The sequence below is a fragment of the Pleurodeles waltl genome, chromosome 5 (genome assembly GCF_031143425.1).
Source record: "Pleurodeles waltl isolate 20211129_DDA chromosome 5, aPleWal1.hap1.20221129, whole genome shotgun sequence".
NCBI lineage: Eukaryota > Metazoa > Chordata > Amphibia > Caudata > Salamandridae > Pleurodeles > Pleurodeles waltl.
This window is the reverse complement of record NC_090444.1, coordinates 1,765,935,630-1,765,959,772: the sequence shown is the minus strand read 5'-3', so window position 1 is coordinate 1,765,959,772 and position 24,143 is coordinate 1,765,935,630. Positions and strand designations below refer to the sequence as shown.

Sequence of the window (24,143 nt, the reverse complement as noted above, 5' to 3'; positions counted from 1 at the left end):
CAAACTGGGAGCCACGGCCCCCTGGTGCGCCATCAAAACTAGCCAGAGGCGTCGCACACAGTTTGGGAAAACAGATGGAGACAGACGTTTCTCTGTGGACCTGTATTGGCATTTTGGTACATATTTTGCAAACAGAAACTCTACACTGGGGATTGCTGTTAACAGCATCTTCCATTCTAAAATTATTGTTGCCTAAATAATCTCCTCGGTTCCCGTTTCTTTTCACTGCCCAAAATGATTTTACTGTTGGCTCTCTATGGCCACGCTGATAACAGGACTATGGGATTATGCTGTAGATGAAGGGTTTTAGCAACAGTTAATTGCGTAACATTTTTTACTATAAGATTTGGGCCCTTCATTCTTTTCCTCCATCGTGGTGGTATACTACATTATTATCTTTTCAAATAACTTAGTTAGGACACTTTGCATTCTTTATCTCTTATTTGTATTTATGTTATGTCCAGTCGCTGGCTACGTCCACATCACCTGCAGTTTCCCTAAGGAACGTCTTGCTGTTTGTACCAGCCAGGGAGAATTAGAGATTCATCACAGAAACCAATTCACATTTGAGGGTAAGATTTGTTTAGATTTGTGGGTACTTGGTCACAGCTCAATTCAAAAAGTGTTGTACCGCTCTCCAAAACATTAACAACCCAATGTCCCTACATACTGAAAGCAATTCTTCCCAGAAGCTTTGAGAAGCGGAAAAGCAATGCACAGGCAGGCCTCTCCAGTGTTCGCGAGCTCTAACAACAGAAGTCGACCATGTTGCAGAATTGGGGACAGCACTTTTTCCTAAGAATGATTACGTATTACTCTTAAAATGTAAACGTACAGTATTTTCATCTTTGTACTTAATATCAGAGGTATGATGCCTCATAAAAACCACCGTCACAAGCAGGTAGACTACGGCCATGACAGTGTGCAGCCAAAGGTAGTCGTTCCTGTGGGAAAAAACAAATAATCAGTTAATTTCAATCACTTTCCACCCACAAACCTATTTTTAAATCTGAGAAAATCAAAGATTTCTTTAAAATCTTGAGATTTTTATGACTGTGCAATCAAATGTAAATAACACCCAAGCAGACATCAGGCGAAGAATTTATTAAACTACACCGACCACACAGCCGTAGAAAAGTGAGCAAAGAAAGCGAGACATAGATGATTAAAACACACCAAACCGCACTGGAAACACATAATAGCGAGTTTGTTACAAAAATAGACAGCCAGGCCCTACGTCTTCTCACACCATGGTTGTTCACTTAACAGCAAAGTATGGATCCCTGGTAGATTTTTTAAACTGAAAATTAATAAAATATCCTCTAATAAATGGTTTTCAGAAAACTGACCTAGAAGCAGCCCAGCTATTACCAGCTGGAAGGTGAAAATATTTTACTGCAACATCTCTTTGCAGGCAGTGCCTGGTTGTGCTTTGTGCAAGTGGTATAATTCTTCTAACTATTAAAACCCAGATCAAGCCAATTTTGCTTCTAGTTCAAATGCAGAAGGCGATGCCCTGCCCAGTCCAGAATATCGAGTCAAGGTCACACTAAGATGGTTGCAGCAGCACCCAGAGCAAAGAGATAGTTCTAAAGTCTGTATAAATATATCAACAAATAAAACTCAAGAGGACAGACCAGAGACAAACTGATCAGGAAGTCCAGCAACAACAAGAAGAAAGACCAAAGCCAAAAAGTGACAGTCAAAAGCAAGCAAGTTCAAAGAAGCAGCATTTGAGGCAAATTCGAATTGGTCAGGAAATGGCAAAACTGAGAATCGAGCGTATATTTAAAGGAGCTTGGTCAATAAGGATGAAAACAGCATCAAGCAAACACACAGCGCATCGCACCATTAAAGCAACCCGTTATTATTTGTATAGATAAAGGAGCCAGCATAGACTTACTCTTTACTTAAATTTGCAATAGTTGTTCTTCCAAAACTTAAGGGGTCATTATCTAAAAAGTAATGGTCATAACACATTATTAAAGGCAGCTTTCTAGAGTGAAGTCTTGTACATACTCAGATACGCAAACATAGGAGAACACGGTACTGCTCTTTAAAGAAAGATCCCTTAGCCGTCTGATGGATGCAGGTTACCCCTTATCCCTCTTAGAAACGGTCACCTGCCCAGGTGGGAATCCAAGCAAAAAGGCATAATTTTGTTTTATTAATGCCATTATAAAAAGGATTATAGTAACAAGAATGTACTAATCCTGTTACCTTGCTCCCACCATTCCACTACTGTTCCATCCCCCAAGCTTAAGCTTAGTTATTAAACACAAGAGCACTAAGGTAAGCAAGGATCCTTTAAGCAGTCCGATTAAGGTATGTTAAGCTGAGTGGTAAGCTGCCTAAGCCGGCAAGACAGCTCAATGATGTATGCACTCGCTGGTAACATCGGCTGTAAGTTGCACATCATGAGTTTCAATCCCTGTTAGGACTACTCACCCTTCTATTCTTTGGAGTATCATTAATGTGTATAATAACAACTATTAGGTACAATACTTTTAAAAAACAAAGTACATTATGAAGCACTATGCAAGAAAAGTTACTACAATTATTACATAAATCAGGAATCAATATAGGTAAAAAAAATAAAACTAGTTACTCCTTCGCCACATGATAAATTCACATTTCCACAATTTGAATCCCAGTGCCGAAGTGATTAAACGTGAATCTGCAGAGCTCATTGCAGGAAAGGCTTCAGCAGGACTCTCCTGCAGAACATGGTGTGGGTCATGTGATCACAACCCAGACACGCATGGCTTGCAAAAGTGTGCAACTATACATAGAGGGCAGGTCTTTGCCAGCAAGTCAGAGTCAACACCAGCAATGTTACAGTTCCTTTTAACATGATCTGTAATGAAGTCAGCGCTTTAAAGGCAAATACTACTGACCAAAAGACGAGGTTAGATCCTGAAGAAGGCTCCAGACTAGTAACTTCTCTCCACTCTTTGCAACTATGGGGAGGACTGGTAGTAGACAGCTAATTAACACACTTATTTATTTGCCTCCTATTATAAACTACTAGATGGCTCCTATGAAGTCGGCACTTATCCTGCTTGCTCCTAGTGAAGTGCTCGCAGTAGTGAAAGGCTGCCGAAACGCCACCTCTAAAACAGTGGAGGACCTTAGTTTTTCTGTTTTCACTGGAAGTAGAAAAATATAGTATTTTCCCTTTGTAAACATTTGTTTCTGCTCAATGCACACTGACAGTTTAGGAAACAAATTTATGTCACAGCAAACAGAACAGTTTCAAAGACTTGGAAAAGACAAGTGGGGCATGAGACCAAGAGATGATAAAAAACTGCCCTCACCAACAGCTTAGTCGGGTAAGGCAGATGAGAGACGGGGTGATAATTAGATTAGAGAGGTCCAATGTGGGTTCCTCCAATAGTGGTGTTACGACAGCAGCTTTAAGGCTGTATAGAACCAACCCAAAAGATGAAGAGTTATTAATAATGGTCCTAGTATATAGGATTAGTTTGTAATAGCTCTTTAAAAATCATGACAGGTATGGGATAAATAGGTGGGCCAGAGGATTTAGGCTCTCATTACGAGTCTGGCAGTCCTTGGACCGCCAGGCTCGCAGTGGCGGTCTTACCGCCGCCGGGCCAGTAGTAAAGACAGCCATACTACGATTTTGGCAGTTTGGCTGAAGCCGAAACGCCACCCGTACCATCAGGGCGGTCGGACCAAAGGTGAGCACCTCTGGGCCAGCCGTAGTCGTAATACTACCATCGGTATAACAACTCTGCAGACCACCAGCATTTTCGTGGCGGTCGCACTGCCACAAAAATGCTGGCAGACGGTCATGCACCCGGCGACAGGAATCTCCATTCCTGTCACTGGCAGACACATCCCCACACAACCAAACACCTACATTCATGCACCCCCACTCACCCATGCATTCGCTTACATACACACCCACACACTTGCACCCAAACACGCACTCAGATACATCCATTCACTCACACACACGCAGTCAGACACATACACTTGCATGCACGCACTCAGATACCCCCGTCCCCCTCCACACTTACAAAAACATACACACACACACACACAACACCCCCCTCTGCATTCATGGACTCACAAATGCACAGGCAGACACACTCCCCCCGCATTCATGCAGACACCAAAAAATTCACATAACACTCCTCACCCTCCCACCCCTCGAATGATCAACTTACCTGCTTTGGCGAGGTGGCTGTCCGGGAGAGGATGGGTCCCATCGCTTTCCACCGCCGACAACGCCGTAAAGGAAACCGCACCGCTGTATTACGGATCGTAAAAAGGCAGGCGGCGTCCTGTTGGCGTGGCAGTGCTGGCAGTGGTAACTGACTATTACGACATCAGCCAGGCAGACGGTGCCAGATTCCCACCCGAATTCGGGCAGAAATCGGCACAACATCCTAATATGGCAGTCTTCGGACCGCCAGTACTGGCGGTCTTTTGGCACCCACTGCTTCAGTGGTCTTTCGCAAAGATCGCCGAAGTCGTAATGAGCACCTTAGTCTGCAGCACAAATTTGACAAAAATCTGCCTCTGATAACTGACTGAATCACAACCAGACCTTGTGAGCAAAGGAGTTGAGGCATACTATGCATAATAATTTTGATTTTTTAATACAATAATCTGCTCTTGTGTTAAACACAATGGAATATATCTCAGCTAGGGAGGATGGTGATAAGTCTCTCAAACAACAGCAGCAGAGAAATTTGGGGATGAAAAAATGCTGAATAAAAAAAAAACGAACCTTGGTTTTTATGAATCGGACGCTTATAAACGTGATTCGATTTTTGCTTTCCAGCTTTAATGAGTGGAGCATAGTTGCAATGCTCAGATACTCACAGATCATGCCAATGTGCAGCTGGCACTGGTATACCATTTGCTGGATAGACAGGAAGTTTTACCTCCCATCCATGACTAGGTGCAATGTGCTTTAAAGCAGTCTACAGATGCATGTAATAATTGCTCAGCTTACTTTGAAGGTCATCTGAGTTTGCGTCTGGATCAGAAGATAAGAGGAGAGATTGGCTCAGCTGTCAGTGTTTACCAATTTCGAAATAGAGTCAGCTGAGACTGCTGGCTCAAGACTTAGGGCCAGATGTAGCAAAGGTTTTTACCCATTCTGTGTCTATGGGAAAAAGTGTTCGTACATATGGCCCTTAATGCAGTGTCTGGAACCTGCACAAGAAAGCAGTTACAAACGGTCTGAACGTAGCAAGGGAAGATGTAGAAATCATACAGAAACAGGCAATTTAAAGTATAAAATACCTAAGATCCCTTATCAAGCGAGTAATAAGGAGTACTGACATCTAAAATAAAAGAATCGAAAACTCCTTCAAAATAATTGCTAGATCATCAGTCAGCTTGTGAAAAGGCATGTCAAATCACTTAAGGACATGATCCTCGCACAGCCGGAACTAAATTATACCAATGCTGAGGATAAAAGATTCTGAGCTTCCATGCCACCAAGAATGGGGCTGTGATTTAATAAAATCAAGAATCAAGCATTGGCGAAGCCAATGGGTTTGGCCTATGCAAGATCTTATGGCTTTGTCAATGTTTTAGGCATATTGAACAGCAGTGCAGCCTGCTGTGCAACATGGCTTAAAGTAAAGTAAAACAAGCATTTGCAATGCAATGGGCCTTGCGTTTGCTCGAGTTAGAGCTATTAGCGTTGTAAATTCCTAACTGGACTTTTCTTGCCAAATAAATTGAAAATGGAAAGTAAAACAGTTGACATATGCAAGCTGATTCAAAGTGTCACGGCCACCATGAGCAACAGAAAAGGAAAAAGAAGTTTGCTCGCAGTCAATTGTATCACCATATGTGCAATTATCCATATAATCCATATAACAGGGTCGATGGCCAAGGCGGTAACAAGGAGGGACAAAGGTACAGCATTTACCAATGATGAAAGATTTTTGAAAGGCAAGCCCACGAATTAGTGAAAGTGATGGGCATGGTTGAAAGAACACAGATTACATTACGCGTCAGGGCACTTGCGCTCGACCTAGCACTTTTTTTTTCTTTAAGTCATGTTGAACAGCAGCCCACTTTACTGTGAAATATGACTAAAGAAACATTGACAAAGCCAAATAGCTCTGACGTATTTGAGTGATATTTGGCTTTCTTAATGTTTTTGTTGTGTACTGGAGGGTAGGAAGAAGAAGAGGGGACCGTTGGGGGAGGAGGTGGACAGCAACACATCAGACAGAGGGAGGAGGAGCAAGCAACACGAGGGAGGGAAGGTGAAGGAGGGAGCAGCAACACAACGGCAAGCTGGTGGAGGATGGGGCAAGCAACACAATGAGACGAACTGCAAGTACATGCACTCGTAAAGGGTGCACATTTTATTTTATTTTTTAAAAGCAACCGTAGTTGAAGCTATACTTGGTCCATGCTCCACGGCTTGACAAACACTCAAAGCCCCTGGAGGAAACAGAAAGCACTGACTAATAAGCAAGGAAATGAGTGATGTCGAAGCCAAGTGATGGTGAGTAATGGGTGAACTGTAAGCGGGTTGTAAAAAATGTTTTGTTTACAAAAATTTTTGCCGACAGCGCACACACGCAGTCTCAGATGAAACCGAAAGCACAGTGAGTCTGAATTTGCACTGTCATGGTCTCCAAGACAGAGTGACATTTAGCGTACTTTGTAGTATAAATCAATTGATTCTCATAAGTAAAAGCCAAACCTCCGCTGCATCTCTCAGTGCAGTGGGGAAATCACACATAATACACAGGGGAAATGAATCCCTTTAACAATTCTGGAAAACCACGGGAAGCCTGATTTCAGTAATGCAAAGGATATCTAAAGCACGGTCTTCCATTAATCACAAATGGCTGTGATAGCCAACACAGTGGATGCAGCATTCTGCCAGGTCAATATGTCAACTTTAACGGTGCAGTACAACAGCTTTACTTTGGGTCCCCTGAGCAAACGCTTCAACAAGACGTTTTGGCTATCATGCTTCTATCACAAAAAACACCTGCACATCACACAGGCGACCGCCCTTGTCACTAGATCTGCTTAAAAAATAACCTCTGCGCATACCAAAATGGGAAGAGCACCACTGATTGGCCAAAGAGGTGCTCTTACAGTGAACAAATGATGCTTAGTAGTAATAAATACAAAAAAAGCAAAAGCGCACTTCAAGTTGCTGACAGTGTCCGTGAAGCTGTCTGCACAAGGTAAGGAGATTGGGCTATAAACAAAGTTAAGGATATACAGAATTATAGATGAGTAACAGTGAACAAGATTTTTTTCACTGAGGGGTTCTGAGTGACATTAAATAGAGGAGAGCAAAACTAGAGTTGTCTATGATGTCACTCAGAACCCCACAGTGAAAAATAGCACAGTTATTCACTCTTTACCCATCTATAATTTTATACTATGAATGGCCCTCGCAAATCATCAGCCCCCGCTTTCCACCGATTCCGAAAGAGCAGAGAAGGACCGGGGGAACCATATAAAACATGACCTCTCCTCCCAATCCTAAATGTAGAACCTGGCCTCCTGCCTCCGCCCCACCGCTCTCTGTGCCTCCCCTCCCCTCCTTTCTCCTCCCCTCCTCCAGAAGACGCGCAGGCCGCTCTCCAGCACTGCTCTGACATACTCTCAGAAAACCCAGAGGAGCCTGGACTTTCTTTATGATGTAGCAACAGATTATGTTGCTACATCATCACAGTGAATTATTGAACTGTTACACATGGATTCCAGAGGAAGCATCTATCATTTACACAAGATTCTAAATCTGATACCCACTACTATGATGTAATAACGGTTGATAACTGCACTCGCTAATCACTGTTGCTAGATCATAAATCAGGTAACAAGCCTCCGCGAGAGCCTGTCAGCTTTGACAGGAAGGAATGCGCAGCCGGCGAGGAAGAAGGAAGGCAGGGAAGGTGCTGGGGGGTTAGGTAAGGGTGGCAGGTAAGGTATTTTTTTCACATTTTGGTCAGGTAGGAGAGGCCATGTTTTTTATGGAGCTCCCAGTACTCCTCTGCCCCTGCATAGAAGCTGAAAGCAGGAGCAGATGATTGTGGGGGGCCATACATAATATCCATTTCTAGATGGGTAAAAAAACAAGTGAAGGGCATGTTTTTCACCTCTGGGTTCTAAGTGATGCATCACAGACAACAAGAAGGTTGTTTATTTGATGTCACTCAGAATTCCTTTCTTAAAAACATCCCCATGATTCAAAGTTACTCATCTATAACTCTATATATTGACTCTTACTGCTCTACAAAACAAATAATTAAACCTCTATTCATTCCACACTTCCAGATCCTCTGAGTCAGCGGTTCCCAACCATTGGTCCGCGGACCCCCAGGGGTCTGTGACACATTCCCAGGGGGTCTGCAGGCTCCGGCCAGCAGGAAGACACTTCTTCAGCTGGGGCCTCTCGCTGCGTGTTTTTATATTTATTACTTCATTTGTGCAGCAGTTTGGAAAGCATGGCAAAGTTCAATGAACATCCAGCAGCTTTTGGGCAGGAGGGGAGCACCAAGATAACTCTGATGATTATTGTACCTGCTGGAAAGAGGTAAGAGCTTGGTCTAATGGCAGTTTTGACTTATCTGAGGTAGCGCAGATGGTTAAGCAGCCTACAGGTTGCAACTCCTCTGTAAGCCTAAGCCGGCATCAATTTGTGGCGTATTATTTTGGTGGAGTGGGATTGGTGGTCTAGGAGTCACTCAGCTGCAGCAACTGGTGAAGATGGCAAAAGGGTGCGAGGAACTCCAGTTCCCGGACCTCATCGTCATACATATAGGAGGAAATGACCTGGTTCGACTGGGGCACAAAGCACTCAGAGAAGCAATTTCAGCACAAATAACCCTGTTATCCAAGGAACTCCCGAACACTGCTATCGCATGGTCACATATGGTACTCCATCGCAACTGGGGTCTGGACGCTAAATCTAAGACTATGAATGTGTCCTTGCGACATTTCAATGTAGAAATTACAAGGTTCTGTCCTGGTCCAAGCGGCTTGTGGAATATCCCACACAAACCGCTAAAAGGCGCAGATGTGTTTCACAAAGATGGGGTGCATTTATCTGATGCGGGCACAGATTGTTTTATTGTGGACATTTGGGCCTTTTCCCATAGCTTGTTTGGGGGTGGGGAGGGCGAAGGACCTCTGGGCCGCTGGTCGCCCTTGTGACGGGAGAGGAGATACTAAAGTCACCCTAAGCAACAGAGGGGTCCCCAAGGCAGGGCCCCCTGGATAACACCGAAGGTGGGATCCTGAAGTCCTGAACCAATTGGCAGATGTACACACCAGCCTGGGTGTTAGGGAGCCCAGATCGCTGAGGTGGGCATGAGGCTCCTGCTCCCGGCCACCCCATTACACCCCCACAACAGATTGGTGTTTTGGGGAGGGGGGCGGAATCCGGAGCTCAAGGGCAAGGGACGGTGAGGTATGGGGAACCGCCCCTCCCCATGGATACAGGTGAGGTACGGTTCACCTGTGTGGTCCAACGGAAGTTCGGGACGCAGAAGGATACCTTAGATGTCTGGGTGTTAGCAAGATTTATGACTTGATTGAATTTTTGATTGAGATGATATAATTTTTATGGTGTAAGTTTTTAATTAAAATTAACTGTGTTTTTAATGCCAATTTTGTAAATTAAATCCTTCCAATGCAAGACAGACAGTCTTTGTTGGTTTATGTGTGGTGGGTGTTGGGGCTAGAGCCGTCTGGTGGCATCCGGGTTCTAACATGCTTGCTGGAACTAAAGTGCATCATGGAAAGAACAGTCACTTATGCGCACAGCACAGTGGGTTACTGCTTTTGTCACAGAGATTCTTTTGTTGCTGTGCAGTTCATAATGTACAATAGTAATCTGACACAGTGAGCTATCAACTGCCATCAAAGAGCTGCATGCCAACTGCATGGCACAAATTAGAAAGTTATGCCCCCCCAAGTCTTGCATTATCATTTTACTGCTAAAAAAAAAAAAAAGGTTTGCTTGTGTAGAAATACATTCTTATTATTAAAGTCAACGCTAACCACTGTGTTATGTTCTGAATCCTGAGTTTGTGCTTCTCCAGACCAAGCACTCTTAGAAAATCCCTACCAGTGCGGATGACATGTGAACCCTGCACCTTGTTGTCCCATGTAAAGTGCTCCGACACCCTATACTGGTATGAGAGATGCTACAAAACGAATTACATGTGACAGAGGGCTATGGAGAGATGAGAGGCCCTTATGGGTTTACTTCCTTTCCCCACCACATATTTATGTGAAAAAGCTTTCTCAGATCTCGCGTATCTACAGAAATTGCTTGAGAAATGTAGAAGCTGTCACCAGGATTCAGCTTTCCCAATTAAAACTAAACATAGAAAAGTTAGTTCTCGAGATGCAGTGCCAACCTTCTCTTTACAATTTTTCAATTTTTGCATATCATTTCAATATTAAAAAAATTATAGCTTAAGTAATTTGAGTATTTGTTTGCTATGTACTTGTTTGAGTATTTTTTATGATTGACTGTTTTAAAGTTTGAAATTTAAATCGTACAAATTGACTTGGGGTTCCAGGCTTCCGGTAGTGATTTAGTCGGGGTCCCTCAAGAGTCAAAAGTTTGGGAACCACTGCTCCCAAACAGCAGTACAGGATGCCATGAGCAGCAGTAACCGCTAGATGGCAGTGTGTCAAAGGAAAAGAAGTTGCCTCAAACCGCAGCTCAGGTCTGTAACTCACAGTAGATATCAGTGTGCAGCCGCTGCAGTGGCACCGGGGCCCCGAGGTGAGCGGGGACGGCTGTAGGTTATTCAACGGGCTGCCCACGCCCCTCGGAGTGCGCTTCATACCGCCTCGCTGACGCCTGGCTCCGTGTTGACACTTCCTCCAGGACGTGGGTGTTCACTTTCAAGGACAGAGCCGGGCCCCAGGCAGGCACGAGCAAACACAGCAAGAAGGCCGCAGAGCACAGCGACCAAGCATTCAGGGTCAGCAAATAGGGCTCATTAAAATAAAGGCGTTTTGGGAGAAAGAACAAGGCCATTTCCTATCTTGAATTACGGCCCAGGAGACACTCTTGACATAACAAGGAGTGCCCATGAGTGAATAGAGGAATGGGGTGGAAATGACTGAGTGGGAACAGTAGAAACCGTGATAATGAATACGAGGGTCACCAAAGACCATTTACACGGAAGAGTCTCAAAGATTGATGTCCTGTACACAAGAGGTGGCGACGAGGCTTCCAGTATGTACACAATATGTATTTTCCTATCATTACTAAAGGTGAGAGTTAATTAGTATCGGGTTCGGACTGTAAAACTGCAGAGATGTGGGGATAACATGTAGGCACCTCTTGCTGTTTCTTAAATAACATTTAAAACTAAATTGACGCTGGAGCGGCGTAGTGCCCCCCACGGAGGAGGACCAGTCTCAGACATCCTTCCCGCCTTCTGAAGGTATCCACCACAGCTGCTCATCCTCCAATTAGGATGAAACATACAATAATTGGCAGGACATCCCTTCAGAGGAGCTGTCAAGCAAAATCAGCGATACGCTGAAAGGAAAAAGTTTTTTTTGTTTTGTTTGTTTGTTTGTTTGTTTTTTTAACCACTCTGCGAGTATGAAAAAACCTCCTTCCTGGAAGCTCCTCGCTCAGTTCACCCCTACCATCAATCCACCACGAATTTTAGTGCGTTTGAACAAAGGTCGAACTTCTCTGTGATGTAATTTCTAAGTTTAAGAGACCAATAAATTGGCCACTTGTCATCGTGCTTGAGGCGCGAACAAGGAGCTTTCTGTATGGGCCCACACCGGTCAACTCACCCGAACTTGGACGGTGTGACCCTCTTTTTCAAAGACATTCCACCTCCACTAAATCAATATGCTTTCATACATTTCATCAGGGTCACCCTCATTGCAAATGTGCAGCACCCTCCAAAATGGCTTAGTCTCTGTTTACTTTAACGTGTTCTCCCTTCTAGATATCAGCCACCCCCCTCATTCGCGAGAAAAGGCTGATGGCTATGTTGGCCAGATCCTTATAAAACATTTCAAATTCTATTAATTCACTGCTGGGACATCAGCCATGGAATACCAGATATTAAACAGCTATAATGTCACAACAGTGGCGAAGACTCCCCTGAAAATGAGCTCCGCTTCCTAACAGCACCTAAGTCCTCCCCACACCTAAAATAAAAGGGCCCAGCTACATTTTCTCCACATAAGACATTAAAAGAAAAATAAAAAAAACTTCTCTGCTAAACAAAGGAATGCCAAAGCACTTCTAATGAAATAAATTAAAAACAAAAAGTGATTTTATACTACGAGCAAAATTAAAATAATTATAAAATGGTGATCTCAAAATAATGAGACTCTTAAAAGTTTTAGAATGTATTCATCCCTACAGACAGTGTATAGTGTAAGAATTGCACTATGAGTCTTTACTATACAATATCTACACTTTCAACACTGACTAAAAGAACCCACAAGGAGGATGCAACAGCAGATGTCCAGTTTCAGCAGCAGGGACCTCTTTTCTCCCATCAGTAGTTTTTGTGCACTCAGAAGCATCCTTCACCAAGAGTTCAACCCAAGCAGTAGTACTCATGTCAGCCATAGAAGCGGGGGAGGGGGGTTTACCAACAAATTAAAAAGGAGAGCCGAGCCAAGGGTCTGGCTGGGCTTTAAGAGCCATGCACGAGCCAAGCCCTGAAAACAGTAGGCATCAAAATCACGCAACAGGCATCATGTGAAAACATGATGGACTTTTTAAAATTAAAGAGGTAGTTCCTTAACTTTCAGAAGAGTTTCACCTTAATAAATCAGATTAGTTTTGTACAGAGCACACTCTGAACTCATGCATTTGAAGTTGCTGTCATATCCGATAACGAAAAAAAGAATGTTGTCTAAAATAAAATATTTGATAAGGAGCTATCAATTTTGTCAAGCAGGAAAGCCAGGAATGGCCCCAGGAGGTTTTCTAGTTTCACAATATGTAATGCACCTACTAGATGGCTAACTCGGTCTCTCCTTTTTAAAACCAAAGGTTTATGCTTTGTTTTTAATTCTAGGCACATATAGAAGGGCCTGGGTGGCACGCAGAAGCCACATTAAAGCTCAGCTCCTTTTGAACTAGTGTCCAAGAGGACCTTGAGCTGAGCCGGAGCCAGACCTCCAGCACGAGCCTAAAGTGACTCGCCCACCTCTAGTCAGCCATCAGTAATGCTCTGCACACGCCTGGGTGGTGTTTGTTTCACTACTGACCCTACTTCTTAAATCGTAACATTTCTCAGATTCAATAGCACTTCGTGAGCTGGCCTGCCATTTTCCAAGTTCCCCCATATTAGGCAACTTAGGGCCTGATTAAGATGTCAGCAGAGGGAATATTCCGTCACAAACGTGACGGATATCCCGTCCGCCGTATCACGATCCCCCATAGGATATAATGGGATCGAAATACGGCTGACGGGATACACTTCACCTTTGTGACAGAGTATTCCCCTCCCCCAACATCTAAATCAGGTCCTTAGAAACTTTTATGAACTTCTGTACTTCCTCTCATAGGGGCCTATTCACAAAGATAAATATACATTTGTAGATTTACTACAAGTTTACTCTTACACTTTTGAGTAACTTTACTACGTTCAGCTAATTACCATGTAAATTAACTTAAAGTGTAGACTTACATGTCCTCACCCCCTGAAATATGGGTTGGAGTAAATAAAACATTGAATACTAATGTAAAGTTACTGCTAGTAGTGAACTTAAGGCCGTATTTGACGTTTCACACACTTGGTGGAGACCTCCGAAATCAGGGCGGATATCTCCATATGGTAAAGTATAGGAACACATTTAAAAGTTACTAAAAAAAACTTTTAAAAAAAAAGATTAGATAAAATGTGTTTACGTTATAAATGAACAATTATATATTACAGCATTACAATTTTAAATTAAATATTTAATTCTTTTAAATATATGGAATAAAATATTTTTATAAATTTGACATTACTTTCGAGGGGCTTTTGTTTTATGGCACTACCTCCATTATTTTCTCTGGGAGGATGTCTCGGTACAAGTAGTTGGCATGGGTGATGGTGGACTGACTGCAGTTCGGAGCTGGAAGGCACTTAGTTATGACTGTTTTGGGTCCTTTCTGGCTGCAGTAACTATAGAGGGACTGTTTGCTTACTCTTTTGTGGGTTGGTGCATGTCCCTACCAAAACCCTTTCCTAACCCCTCCTTATTCATACAGTAACACCTCCCTTTTAATAGTAAACATTCTCCATTTTCCAGACACCTGCCTCTGGCCTGCCCACATTTACTAATAAACGTATACTTAAATGTGTGGAGATCTCAGCAGTCAGGGCAGAGATGTCCATACAGAAAGACAGAAGAGACAGGGGCGTAGACCTACACGCGTAGGTATGTGAATAGCATTTTGCAGTACGCTAACAGTACCACTGCAGTACTCCAAACATATTACAAAATGCTGTTTGTGAAAGGAACCCACAGACACTGTCATTTACATAGAAATGTGTTAAAAATGTTGCCACTGACTCATTCAAATGGTTAAGATCATTTCTATGGCCCTTTTTCCCCTTTACCCCTAAAACTTTTTATATTTTTTAATTAATAAATATGTTCTTTTGTTTAATAAATACTCTTGCTTGGACCTTAAGTCCTTTATTTTTAAATGACATCACAGCTGTGCTTTCGGTTCCTACAACCTAGACATCTCTTGCAGAGTTAAGCCTTTCACATACCATGCGCTGTAGGCGAGCCTGAGATACTATTCAGAGGTTGTAAAGTACAACTATTACTTCTGCATGGTATTGTGGTGCCAGGGAAAAAAATCGGATTTCACAGCATTCCTGAGCAGAAGATTGCTGACATGTACAGGCATCTATTCTTTATTTTCTCGTTTCCGAGTTGGTCAGCTGAAAGGCTGAGGATGACCTGCAGATTCGAGCAGGGATGCAATTCATGTGTTGCCCCAGGTATGCATCATGCACAGCACCCTGAACTGAATAATGATGACAACTGGGAGTTAGTAAGTAGAACATAAGAGGTGAGCAGTATATTTGATGCTTCTGGGACAGACGGAACCTTGCAGCCCAGACCTGTAGTCTCTGTGAGTTATAGAATAGGCATGTGAACATCAAAGGTAGCTTGGCTAGCATAGTTTACAAGCAAGAGTATACCAGGATAGAGGAATCAGCTTTAGGAATGTTGGTTGCAATCTAAGGATCCATTGATATGATGGTGTAAAAAAATACTACATGGTTTCTGCCCACTAGAAGTTGGGCAGGACAAATCCCAGAAGCTGGTGGTCAGATACAACTTGTAAATGGTACTTGGAGTGGCGGGGTTCTTGAACTTTAGTCGGAATGCGCCCATCTTTCTGAAAAGGTTTCTTTCTACAGAACTCCAGGAACCTCTGTGGATACTACTTGTTTTTCAAAAGTGATGTGAGTTAAGATATAACATGTTAAGCCTCCGACCACTCTCCCATACGCCCCACCTTCCCGTAACATCCAGATTATGGAGTGCTGCAAAAGGAAATATCTGATCATACCACAAATGACTACGAACGCTTGAAGTACACTCCTTATAGTAAGAGATACAACTTACTGCACTCAAACAACATTCCCCTTGGGGCCTACTGCACTGTACCTACATGGATGTTCATGTACTAAGATTGTATCTCACTGGGAGATACTCTGGTGTGCTCATCTGCTGTTTAGTGACCATCCATTATCACAGTCCTTGGTATGAAAGTGAAGTGGTGTGCCTCTTCTTAAATTGGGCTTTGAGTTCCCAGGACCACCTATTACTAAGTCCCTAGACAACAAAACTTTCAACCATCTCATTGAAAATTGCCTCGCTTCTTATTCATTGACCCCTGGCCAGATTTACGACTATTATGAATGCAAGGATAGTCAAAATGTACCAGAAAGGGTCTACAGACCATCACTGGGCCATTTCCATATCTAGCCCTCAGAATGGAATATATATCCATATGGTGCATGATTTAGAGTAGTGGTTCCCAACTTGTGCTCTGCGGACTCCCAGCGGTCTGTGACACGTTCCCATGGGATCCGCAGGTCTTCAGCACCTACCAAAGCCTTCAGAAGAGCTGTGCCTCTTGTTCTGAGGCTGAACTGCGTTCGGGCAGCTCAAGGCCTGGGCCTGCAGGAAGGCATTTCTCCAGCTGGGGCCTCTTGAAAGACACAAGTGCTTTTATATTTGATTTGTGTAGCAGTTATAAAAGCACTGCAAAGTTCCTTGCATATTTAGCAGTTTCCGGGCAACAATAAAAGAGTCAAGATAACGCTGGTAAATAATGTACCAACTGGAGTTTTGTCTCCTCTCGGGTAGCGCAGATGGTTAATATGTCTGCTGCAAAGAACATGTACCATGCATATCAAAGAACAGTATTTTATGTGCACAGCACACTGGGGTAATGCTTTTCTCACAGAGATTTGTTTGTTACTGTGCAGTTCATAAGTTAAAATCGTGATCTAGCACAGTGAGCTATGAACTGCCCTCACAGAGCTGTATGCAAACTACACGGTACAAGTTATAAAGTTATATTTTTCCACAGTCATTCATTATCCTGATGCTGCTAAAAAAGGTTAGAGGTAGAAATACATTCTTATTATTAATGTCAATGCTAACCACAGTGTTATGTTCTGAATGCTTACAAAATGCCTGCCAGAGTGGGTGACATGTGAACCCTACACCCTGTAGTCCCCTTTGCTTTATGTAACATTTTCTATACACTGATTTACACAAGCAGGATTCAGTGTTTCTGTGTGTGTGATGTAAAGTGCCCCAACACCCTACGCTGGTAACTGAGTCGCTATAAAACAAATGAAATACATGAGGCAGAGGGGCTATGGAGAGATGAGCGGCACTGATGGAGGTTGGAGGGCGATAGTGAGGTGCGCCCCAACAAATAGTGCCGTACCCCGGTGCACAGTAAAGTCATTAGTTACTATGCTTTAAAAGCTAATGTAATTGAATATGTAATGACAAATGTGTTGTAGAATGCACCATTTTCCCCAAAGTTTTTTTTGGGGGGGAAGGGGGGGGGCAACCTCCAAAAAGCCTCCTCTCTAGTAATCAGGCTAGCTCGCTGCACTCGCTATGTACCTTAAGAGGGCTGGTCTGAAAAAAATTGCTAGGGCTTCTTTGAGTACCCAAAGGAGCCCCATACCGCTAAATAGACCACTGTATGCTTACATGACAATAGACCCGTTTCGGGCTGTTTCCCTCCTGAAATTGACTCTGCTTCAATAGACCTGAATACAGGAAATACCTTCTCCAGAATGTTTTTAAAGTCTTTCACTTATCTCTTTTAAAATGTTGGCATGTATGTGTATGTATTTATGTGAAAATGCTTTCTCAGATCTTAATGCTCCTGAAAAATAAATACAGAAATCACTTGGAAACTTGACCGGAGGATTCCACTTTCCGAAATAAAAAACAAACATTGAAAAGTTAGTCGCTGGGATGCAGCACCAACCTTCCCATTAACATCTTTCAATTTTTGCAATTTAATTTCAATATAAAATAATACAATCTTTAGTAATTTGAGTATCTGTTTGGTGTGTACGTGTTTGTGGATTTTTTAATGTTTGAAATTTTACTTGTACAAATTGCTGGGGGGGGGGCTGCTTTCAGTAGTGATTCAGTGGGGGGTCCTTAGGAGTCAAAATGTTAGGAACCACTGGTTTCAACAAAGCTACACATAAAGCCTTTGCAAACTCAAAAATGTGTCACTTTCATAACAGATGCAGTTCTAACGCAGTCATGAAACTCAACAGCAAAAAAAACGTAAAAATGATACAAACAAATACTGAACCGCTATGCCAGCCCAAAAACCTTTATAACTCTCACAATATTTACTTGTGCACTCTTAGAACATACGCTGCTAAAATAGGACAAGCACTGCTTGCATTCACAACCATAGAAACAGAAGAAATACTTGTGACCAGCATGCATGCAAATGAATTGTGGAAACAGAAGGATGACTGCCATTAAATCAAAGCAAAGCCAATGGTTAACACTACAGAAACAGAACTATAGGACAATACATTCAGTGCACTGATCAAATAAGGAGAAGAAAGACCAGCATGCTAAGCTTCCAGCTTTATATCACCAAATATTACAGTATGCAATGTCAAATCAAATATGTATGATGCATGTAAGATTCATTTTTTGTTTTGCTACAAGTTGATTTTGTTACAGATGGCTGACAATCTTGACTGTCTAAAAAGAAATGAGACAAACACTCTGGAAGGTAAGGCTAAGACCTTCATAAAGCAATCTGTTTTAAGCATAGCTACAATTATTTCCTAGGACTGATTTTTATCCACTGAAATAACAGTTCCTTTGGTTCACAGCAAAGAAAAAAATGGGCTTGTTCCTGGGATCCCCAGGTCAAACGCACAATGACCAATGCGCATGCCCACCCATTCTGCAAAAACATAGCTGGTTTAGATTAAAAATATTCTTACCGAGCAGGTCCCCCGAGAGGTTGACAGGCAGGATAACTCCCACAGACAGAATGGCGACGATGATCATCAGACAGATAAGGTGCTTCTGGAAGGAGAGGTAGAAGACGGCATCCTCACCACAGCGCTCTTGAATTTGTTTCTCACTGCGATGCAGATGGTAAAAGAGAAGTGCCTCGTCAGACAACAAGGACAACACTGGTTGAACGTGTAGGAGGGCAATGTTACACCACTAGAAGGTTAAAATAGATATCCTACATACAAACACCAAGTAAAATGGAAGTGTTACATTAGTGGGTGCAGGGCGCCTCCTTCCTAACAAAAAAGAACTGTGGTGCCCTTCGGTCGGGAACAGACATGTGGGTGGGAGCCCTCAGCATTGCTCTGGGATTGGTTGGGCATGTGGGAGTGTTCACTGCTTCTCGGTGCCCATCTGGTCGGTGAACTCAAATCAGATGAATAATCGTTGTGCTGAGCCGCCAAAAAGTGTCAAGCGGGTGAACTAAAGCAAGAAAGCAGTTCCCCCACAAAGTCAACCAATTTTAACTGCTATTGCCCGACTGAAGTAAAACCCCACATTTATCTCATCTTATAGAGCTGTCTTGGGAGGAAGAAGGAAAAGTAGCATTATCTACCATAGCTAAAATTTGCTTTGCAGAGGGGCACTGCTTGCACATTTTAGTAACAAAATAGGAGCCAAGCAAAAGTGCCATGCCTCGATACAGGTTATGTTATGTTAAATTAGCTTGAAATAGCGCTGTGATCCCCCCCAAAGGTCTATCTCAGTGTTAGAGCGCATAACAGGTTAGGGAGGGGGACTGAATGATTGGAGAAATTAGAAAAGCCAGTTTTTAAGAAGTTTTTGAAAGCGGGCAGGGTCAGAGCAATCACGGATGTGCAGAGGTAATTTCTTCCAAAGGTGTGGGCCAAGATAGGAGAAAGATAGGCCACCATATTTGACTGTACAAATGCGGCAGGGGCAAAGCCAATGCTGATCTACTGATCTCAGATTTCTTGTGGAGAATTATTGATGAAGTTTATTATGCAGATAAGTAGGGCTCTTCCCTGATAGGTATTTGCGTACCAAGCACAGGCCTCCATAAGACATTGTTAGTGATAAAGGTAGGCAAAGCTCCAGTGCAGATGCAGGGTTAGACACAAGGACCAGCTGCTGGGAGAAGATGCTGAGGGATTGAATTCAGACTGTTGGTTGCATAATGTATGCGGGCAAACTGCACGTCTTGGCATATTTGATGTTTAGCAAACCAATACAGTCCTATATAGGCTGGATGACTGCTAATATTAGGGACTTTGAGAAGGGAATAGACTAATAGGTTAGGGATGTGTGATAAAAAAAAAAAAAGTATATTATATATATTATTTTTTTTATTTTTTTTGGAGGCCTATCTAATGTTCGCTCTGATCCGATACATAAAATTTGTAGACAAATACTGCCAAACAAATCGAATGATGGAATATAACAACCGCTGTGCGCGCGTATTGATTTTGGGATACAAGTTACATTTATTATCACCTGCGGACTTATCATGATCTGCAGATATCAGATTCTCCAACAGCTTTACCCGACTCTTAACAATTCTTGAAAAAAGGACTGTAACTCGCTAGAGAAGGGGCGAGAGACACCTGCCAGTTCTCCCTTTCTCTGAAAAGAGTGCATTTCAATTCAAAGGCTGAAGGTATCTACGGGGTGTTTCCCAAATAATATTGGGCTGAACACCACTGAGTTCTGTAACAATAAATATCTGTTATTCAGCGTCACAATACCTTTCTGAGTGAACATGTGCTGTATAAAACGTCATATCATGTCACGTAATGTTATGTTATGTTACAAAGGCCTTTATTCCAGAGATTCAAGAAGGCTTAGTGGTGCCATCATAAGGTTACAAGTTGATTATCCAGTACCCTGGGTAGTAGGGGTCTCCTAGCACTCTCTGATGAGAATGACTGCAAATGACATTTGTTTCTTGACACAAAAAGTAAATCATATGGTATTAGCATATCATTGTCAGAATATCATCTAACAAAAATATCAGTACACAGGGATTTTGAGGAAAATTCAATATGAGGAACTATCTAATGAAAAAACACACAAAAATTACATTTAAGGAAACAAATTTTGACGAAAATTACGTTGAAAAAAAAACTCCTTATAAATTATGTTATTGGTAGAAATACACATGGACTCTGGTTAGAATACCAGGTCCTGAAAATCTTCACAAACGTTTTGAAACTAGAAGTAAAATATAACTGAACAAGAGCATTAACGAAAAATATACATTATTTTAAATAATCTATTTCTATTTAAAATTTAATAAGTCATTTCTTTCTGGACACATTTTTGACGTCGGCTGGAAATCATGTTGTCCCTTTTCAGTTTCCACTGGAGTCACATTCATAGCAGTGATAAGGTTCTGGAGACCAGTTCCTTCCAGACATCACTTGACAATGGTAAGTGGAATTTGCAATAGGAGTAGGCGCTGGAAGGAAGGGATTGGTAGAGGAGCACAAGAGAGGTAATCAGCACGGGGAAGAGTGAAGAGGTTGGTGCTTTTAAATAGGGCGAATCCCCCTTAAAAAATAAATGAATAAGGAAGGTTAGAAGGGGACTGGGTATTGAGGCTTCAGGATCTAACTATCGTGTCCTAAGTACTGTATTTGTTCCAGGAGGTGGGGCAGGTAACTTACGGGACGAAAGTGTGACTACGGGAGACATCCCCCAGGAACAGACCAAGAGAATAGGCCAATAAACACAGGGGTGTTTAACCAAAAGTACCAAAGAATATGAGGTAGGTCCACCATTTTTATTTACATCACCTTCCTAAAAAAATTCTTGGGGTAAGGCTCCTGTATATAAGCCCTGAGGAATGCCCGAGATCTTTTTAGGCAAATAACACATGGGCAGAAACATGTCGGCCGGCAACATATAGGGGTATAAATTGGGCATCATACCCATTGTAACCCCCTCCATAATACCTACATGGTCTTATTTTAATCATATTGAGGATACCACCTTAATGAAAAGGATACTTTTTGTGGTTCATCCCGAGATATTTTTTATTTTATCTAGACCAGAGTTCCTTGTCCAGTCAGTTAATATCTAAGAACTCCCTCAAGATAGCCCCACCTGAGGTTGAGTCTGTCCTGGTAGTATAAGGTACCAGGGTGGGACGAGGTGGCCAATGATGAAGCATGTCACATTACGTGAGTGAGCCCACCTCGACCAAATCTTTGGAATGTCAGGGACCTCCTGAGTAGGAACGGTGACAATATACCAGCTTATTAGGAGTACCATACACTGTGTGTTGATGATACACAAATATCACCTTATTGGAGCTCATAATAGAGAATCTACACCCAATGGGACTTTTTCTTTCAATTAACTGGTATTTAGGAATCTATACATATGTCTGTCAATATTTCTGTCATTGATATTCTGATATACAACTGAGTAAGCATGGATCCTTGACTTTACAAGTATGAGAAGGTGAGGTTCCTAAATCTTCAGCAAATAGGTGTTTCATCCTCAAACTGGAGTTCTTTCTTACGACAGTTTAGCTTGAGAAGTGCACTATTCAGAGAAGAGATCACATAAACAGCAGCTGTGGTGTTTGACTCGTTGATACACAACACAATGTGTGTTGTCCGCACATCACCACAGCACAAGCTCAGCTCTAGTGCACAAAACCTATTATGCATATCACACAACATGTGCCTAAACCTTTCAGCAATTTCCCTTTGGAGGCCTGGGTTTGAACAGTGCAGCTGTCAGAAACTCTAATGCTATCAGTGTACACAAAGTAGGCTTTATGTAGCCAAATGATCAGAAGCACATATATATATATATAAATGCTTAATTAGTAACGTACTGCTTCATGCTCGTGTCTGGCATGTAGCTGCTATAAGTATAAACTAAATCTTCCATATACAGATCCAATACTAAGTGCTTCTATTTTTAGTAGAAATAAGAATGGTGTAAATAGTGTAAGCAATTTGCACAAGAGCACACAGCGTCAACAAGTGGGTTGTGCCTCGTTTAGAGGCAAGGTCTCTTTGATGGAGGTCTGCAGCTTGATTGGTAGCCCGCATACTAGGCCACAGCTACCATCAGTGCAGCAGATTCAGGGACACTGGGGACACCGGGGTGGGGGGGTGTTGGTTCAGGGTGCCTAGCGTAGCTCAATTAGGCAGTTTTACTACCAAACAGAGTGAAGGGGACACATTTTTTTCTTGCTAGCTTCTGGAGGCCCAAGTCAGCAACAGCATGCCTCTGCTTTCGAAGCATGCTCAGACAACTGTACTGCAAGTGAATCCAAACACTAGAAACTACTTTTTGTCGGACTCCGACTTTAGGGGCGCTAGCACATGCATCTCGCTTGCAAGACTCTGCTGTGTACGGTAAAGGGTTCGGAGTCCGCCTCTCACTCATCATTTGTTGGCTCTTCTTTACAGCCTCGTAATTTGTCACGGCAGGCCCTGGCATCATTTCCGCTTCTCTCTGTGAAGCAGGGACCAAGCACTGATTGATTCAACTCAATCAGTGCCAGCCCGCTGCTCCCAAAATGATTAAGGTACTATTTTGCTCTTTTTAACTTCTAGTGCCCTAGTCTGCAGCATGCAACGGGGAGCCCTAGAAGCAGATACATTCCTTTCTACCTCGGCGTCCGTGCCTGATAACATGCTCAAGTGTAGAATTATACCTTGTGAACGAGGACTGCTGGGCAGAGCACAGAGCCTTTGTGCAGTCAGCACAGCTGGCGCACACTCAAAGACACTTTGTCTGCCGTCTAGATTTTTTCTGAACTACTAGTTTTGTCACTTTATCTCCATTTCCCCTCTCTTTCGGTGCTTCTGTGGTTTACGTTTTTCTCTGTCCCTCCTTTCATTGACATTTTTTTCTTTTATTTTCTATAGTTTGCTCTCTCTTTCAGTTTGTCTCTCTTAATCTCTCATTCTTTTACCCCCTCTTTCCCTTCCTTCTTATACACTTCCTCTTTCACCTTGGCAATTACCTTTTTTTTCCTCACATTCATTTGATGATGGTCTCTGTAGTAGTGGTTCCTATTATTATCTCCCTCGTACTCTCACAAAGACACTCTCCCGTCCCCTATTGCAATCCCTTTCTCTCCCCCCCCATCGCAGGCCCGATTCACTCAGTCTCCAGTCCTCTTTTCACCTCACGCTGGCTCTTGTGTTTCGACCTTCCCCCGAGCTCTGCAGACCCCGCTGCATCCCCTAGCATATGCCAGCCTAACCCTCAGGCCTCTGTTTGGGGCTTCCAGTGTGGCAGCAGCCTTCCACCAAAGCCAGCAGAGAATCTGTCATCTGGCAGGCCCATGCAATGCACAGCCAGCTGGCAAAAAAAGATCATTTTTCTGCAACATACATGATGCTCTCAGGTGTCTGCAGTCAAGCTGTTGTGTGACCAGAGATATGCATTTTTGTCACGGTTCCAGGACACTCTAACTCTGTGCCAAAGTGAGAGGCAGTAGGGCTCATGGTAAGCCTGCCACGTTGCCATGTCACCACAAGTCATTGTGGAAAGAAGTATGGCACCCTCTGTCTCTATGCAGGGGCACATGGCGCCCTCTGTCCCTATGCCAGGGTGTAGTTTGCCAAGAATTAGGG

General features: G+C 42.9%; 1 protein-coding gene across 3 annotated transcripts in view; it reads right to left on the bottom strand.

Annotated features, from left to right (window-relative positions):
- The window catches only part of TMEM63A (transmembrane protein 63A), a 304,333-nt gene that overhangs the window by 126,660 nt on the left and 153,530 nt on the right, over positions 1 to 24,143 (bottom strand). For all 3 annotated transcript variants that reach the window (XM_069236185.1, XM_069236186.1, XM_069236187.1), the window contains exons 6-8: positions 18,501 to 18,643; positions 1,904 to 1,955; positions 836 to 944 (exon numbers count right to left, since the gene is read on the bottom strand). In XM_069236185.1, coding sequence (XP_069092286.1) covers positions 836 to 944; positions 1,904 to 1,955; positions 18,501 to 18,643 — 304 coding nt within the window. The remainder of the gene's footprint in view (positions 1 to 835; positions 945 to 1,903; positions 1,956 to 18,500; positions 18,644 to 24,143) is intronic.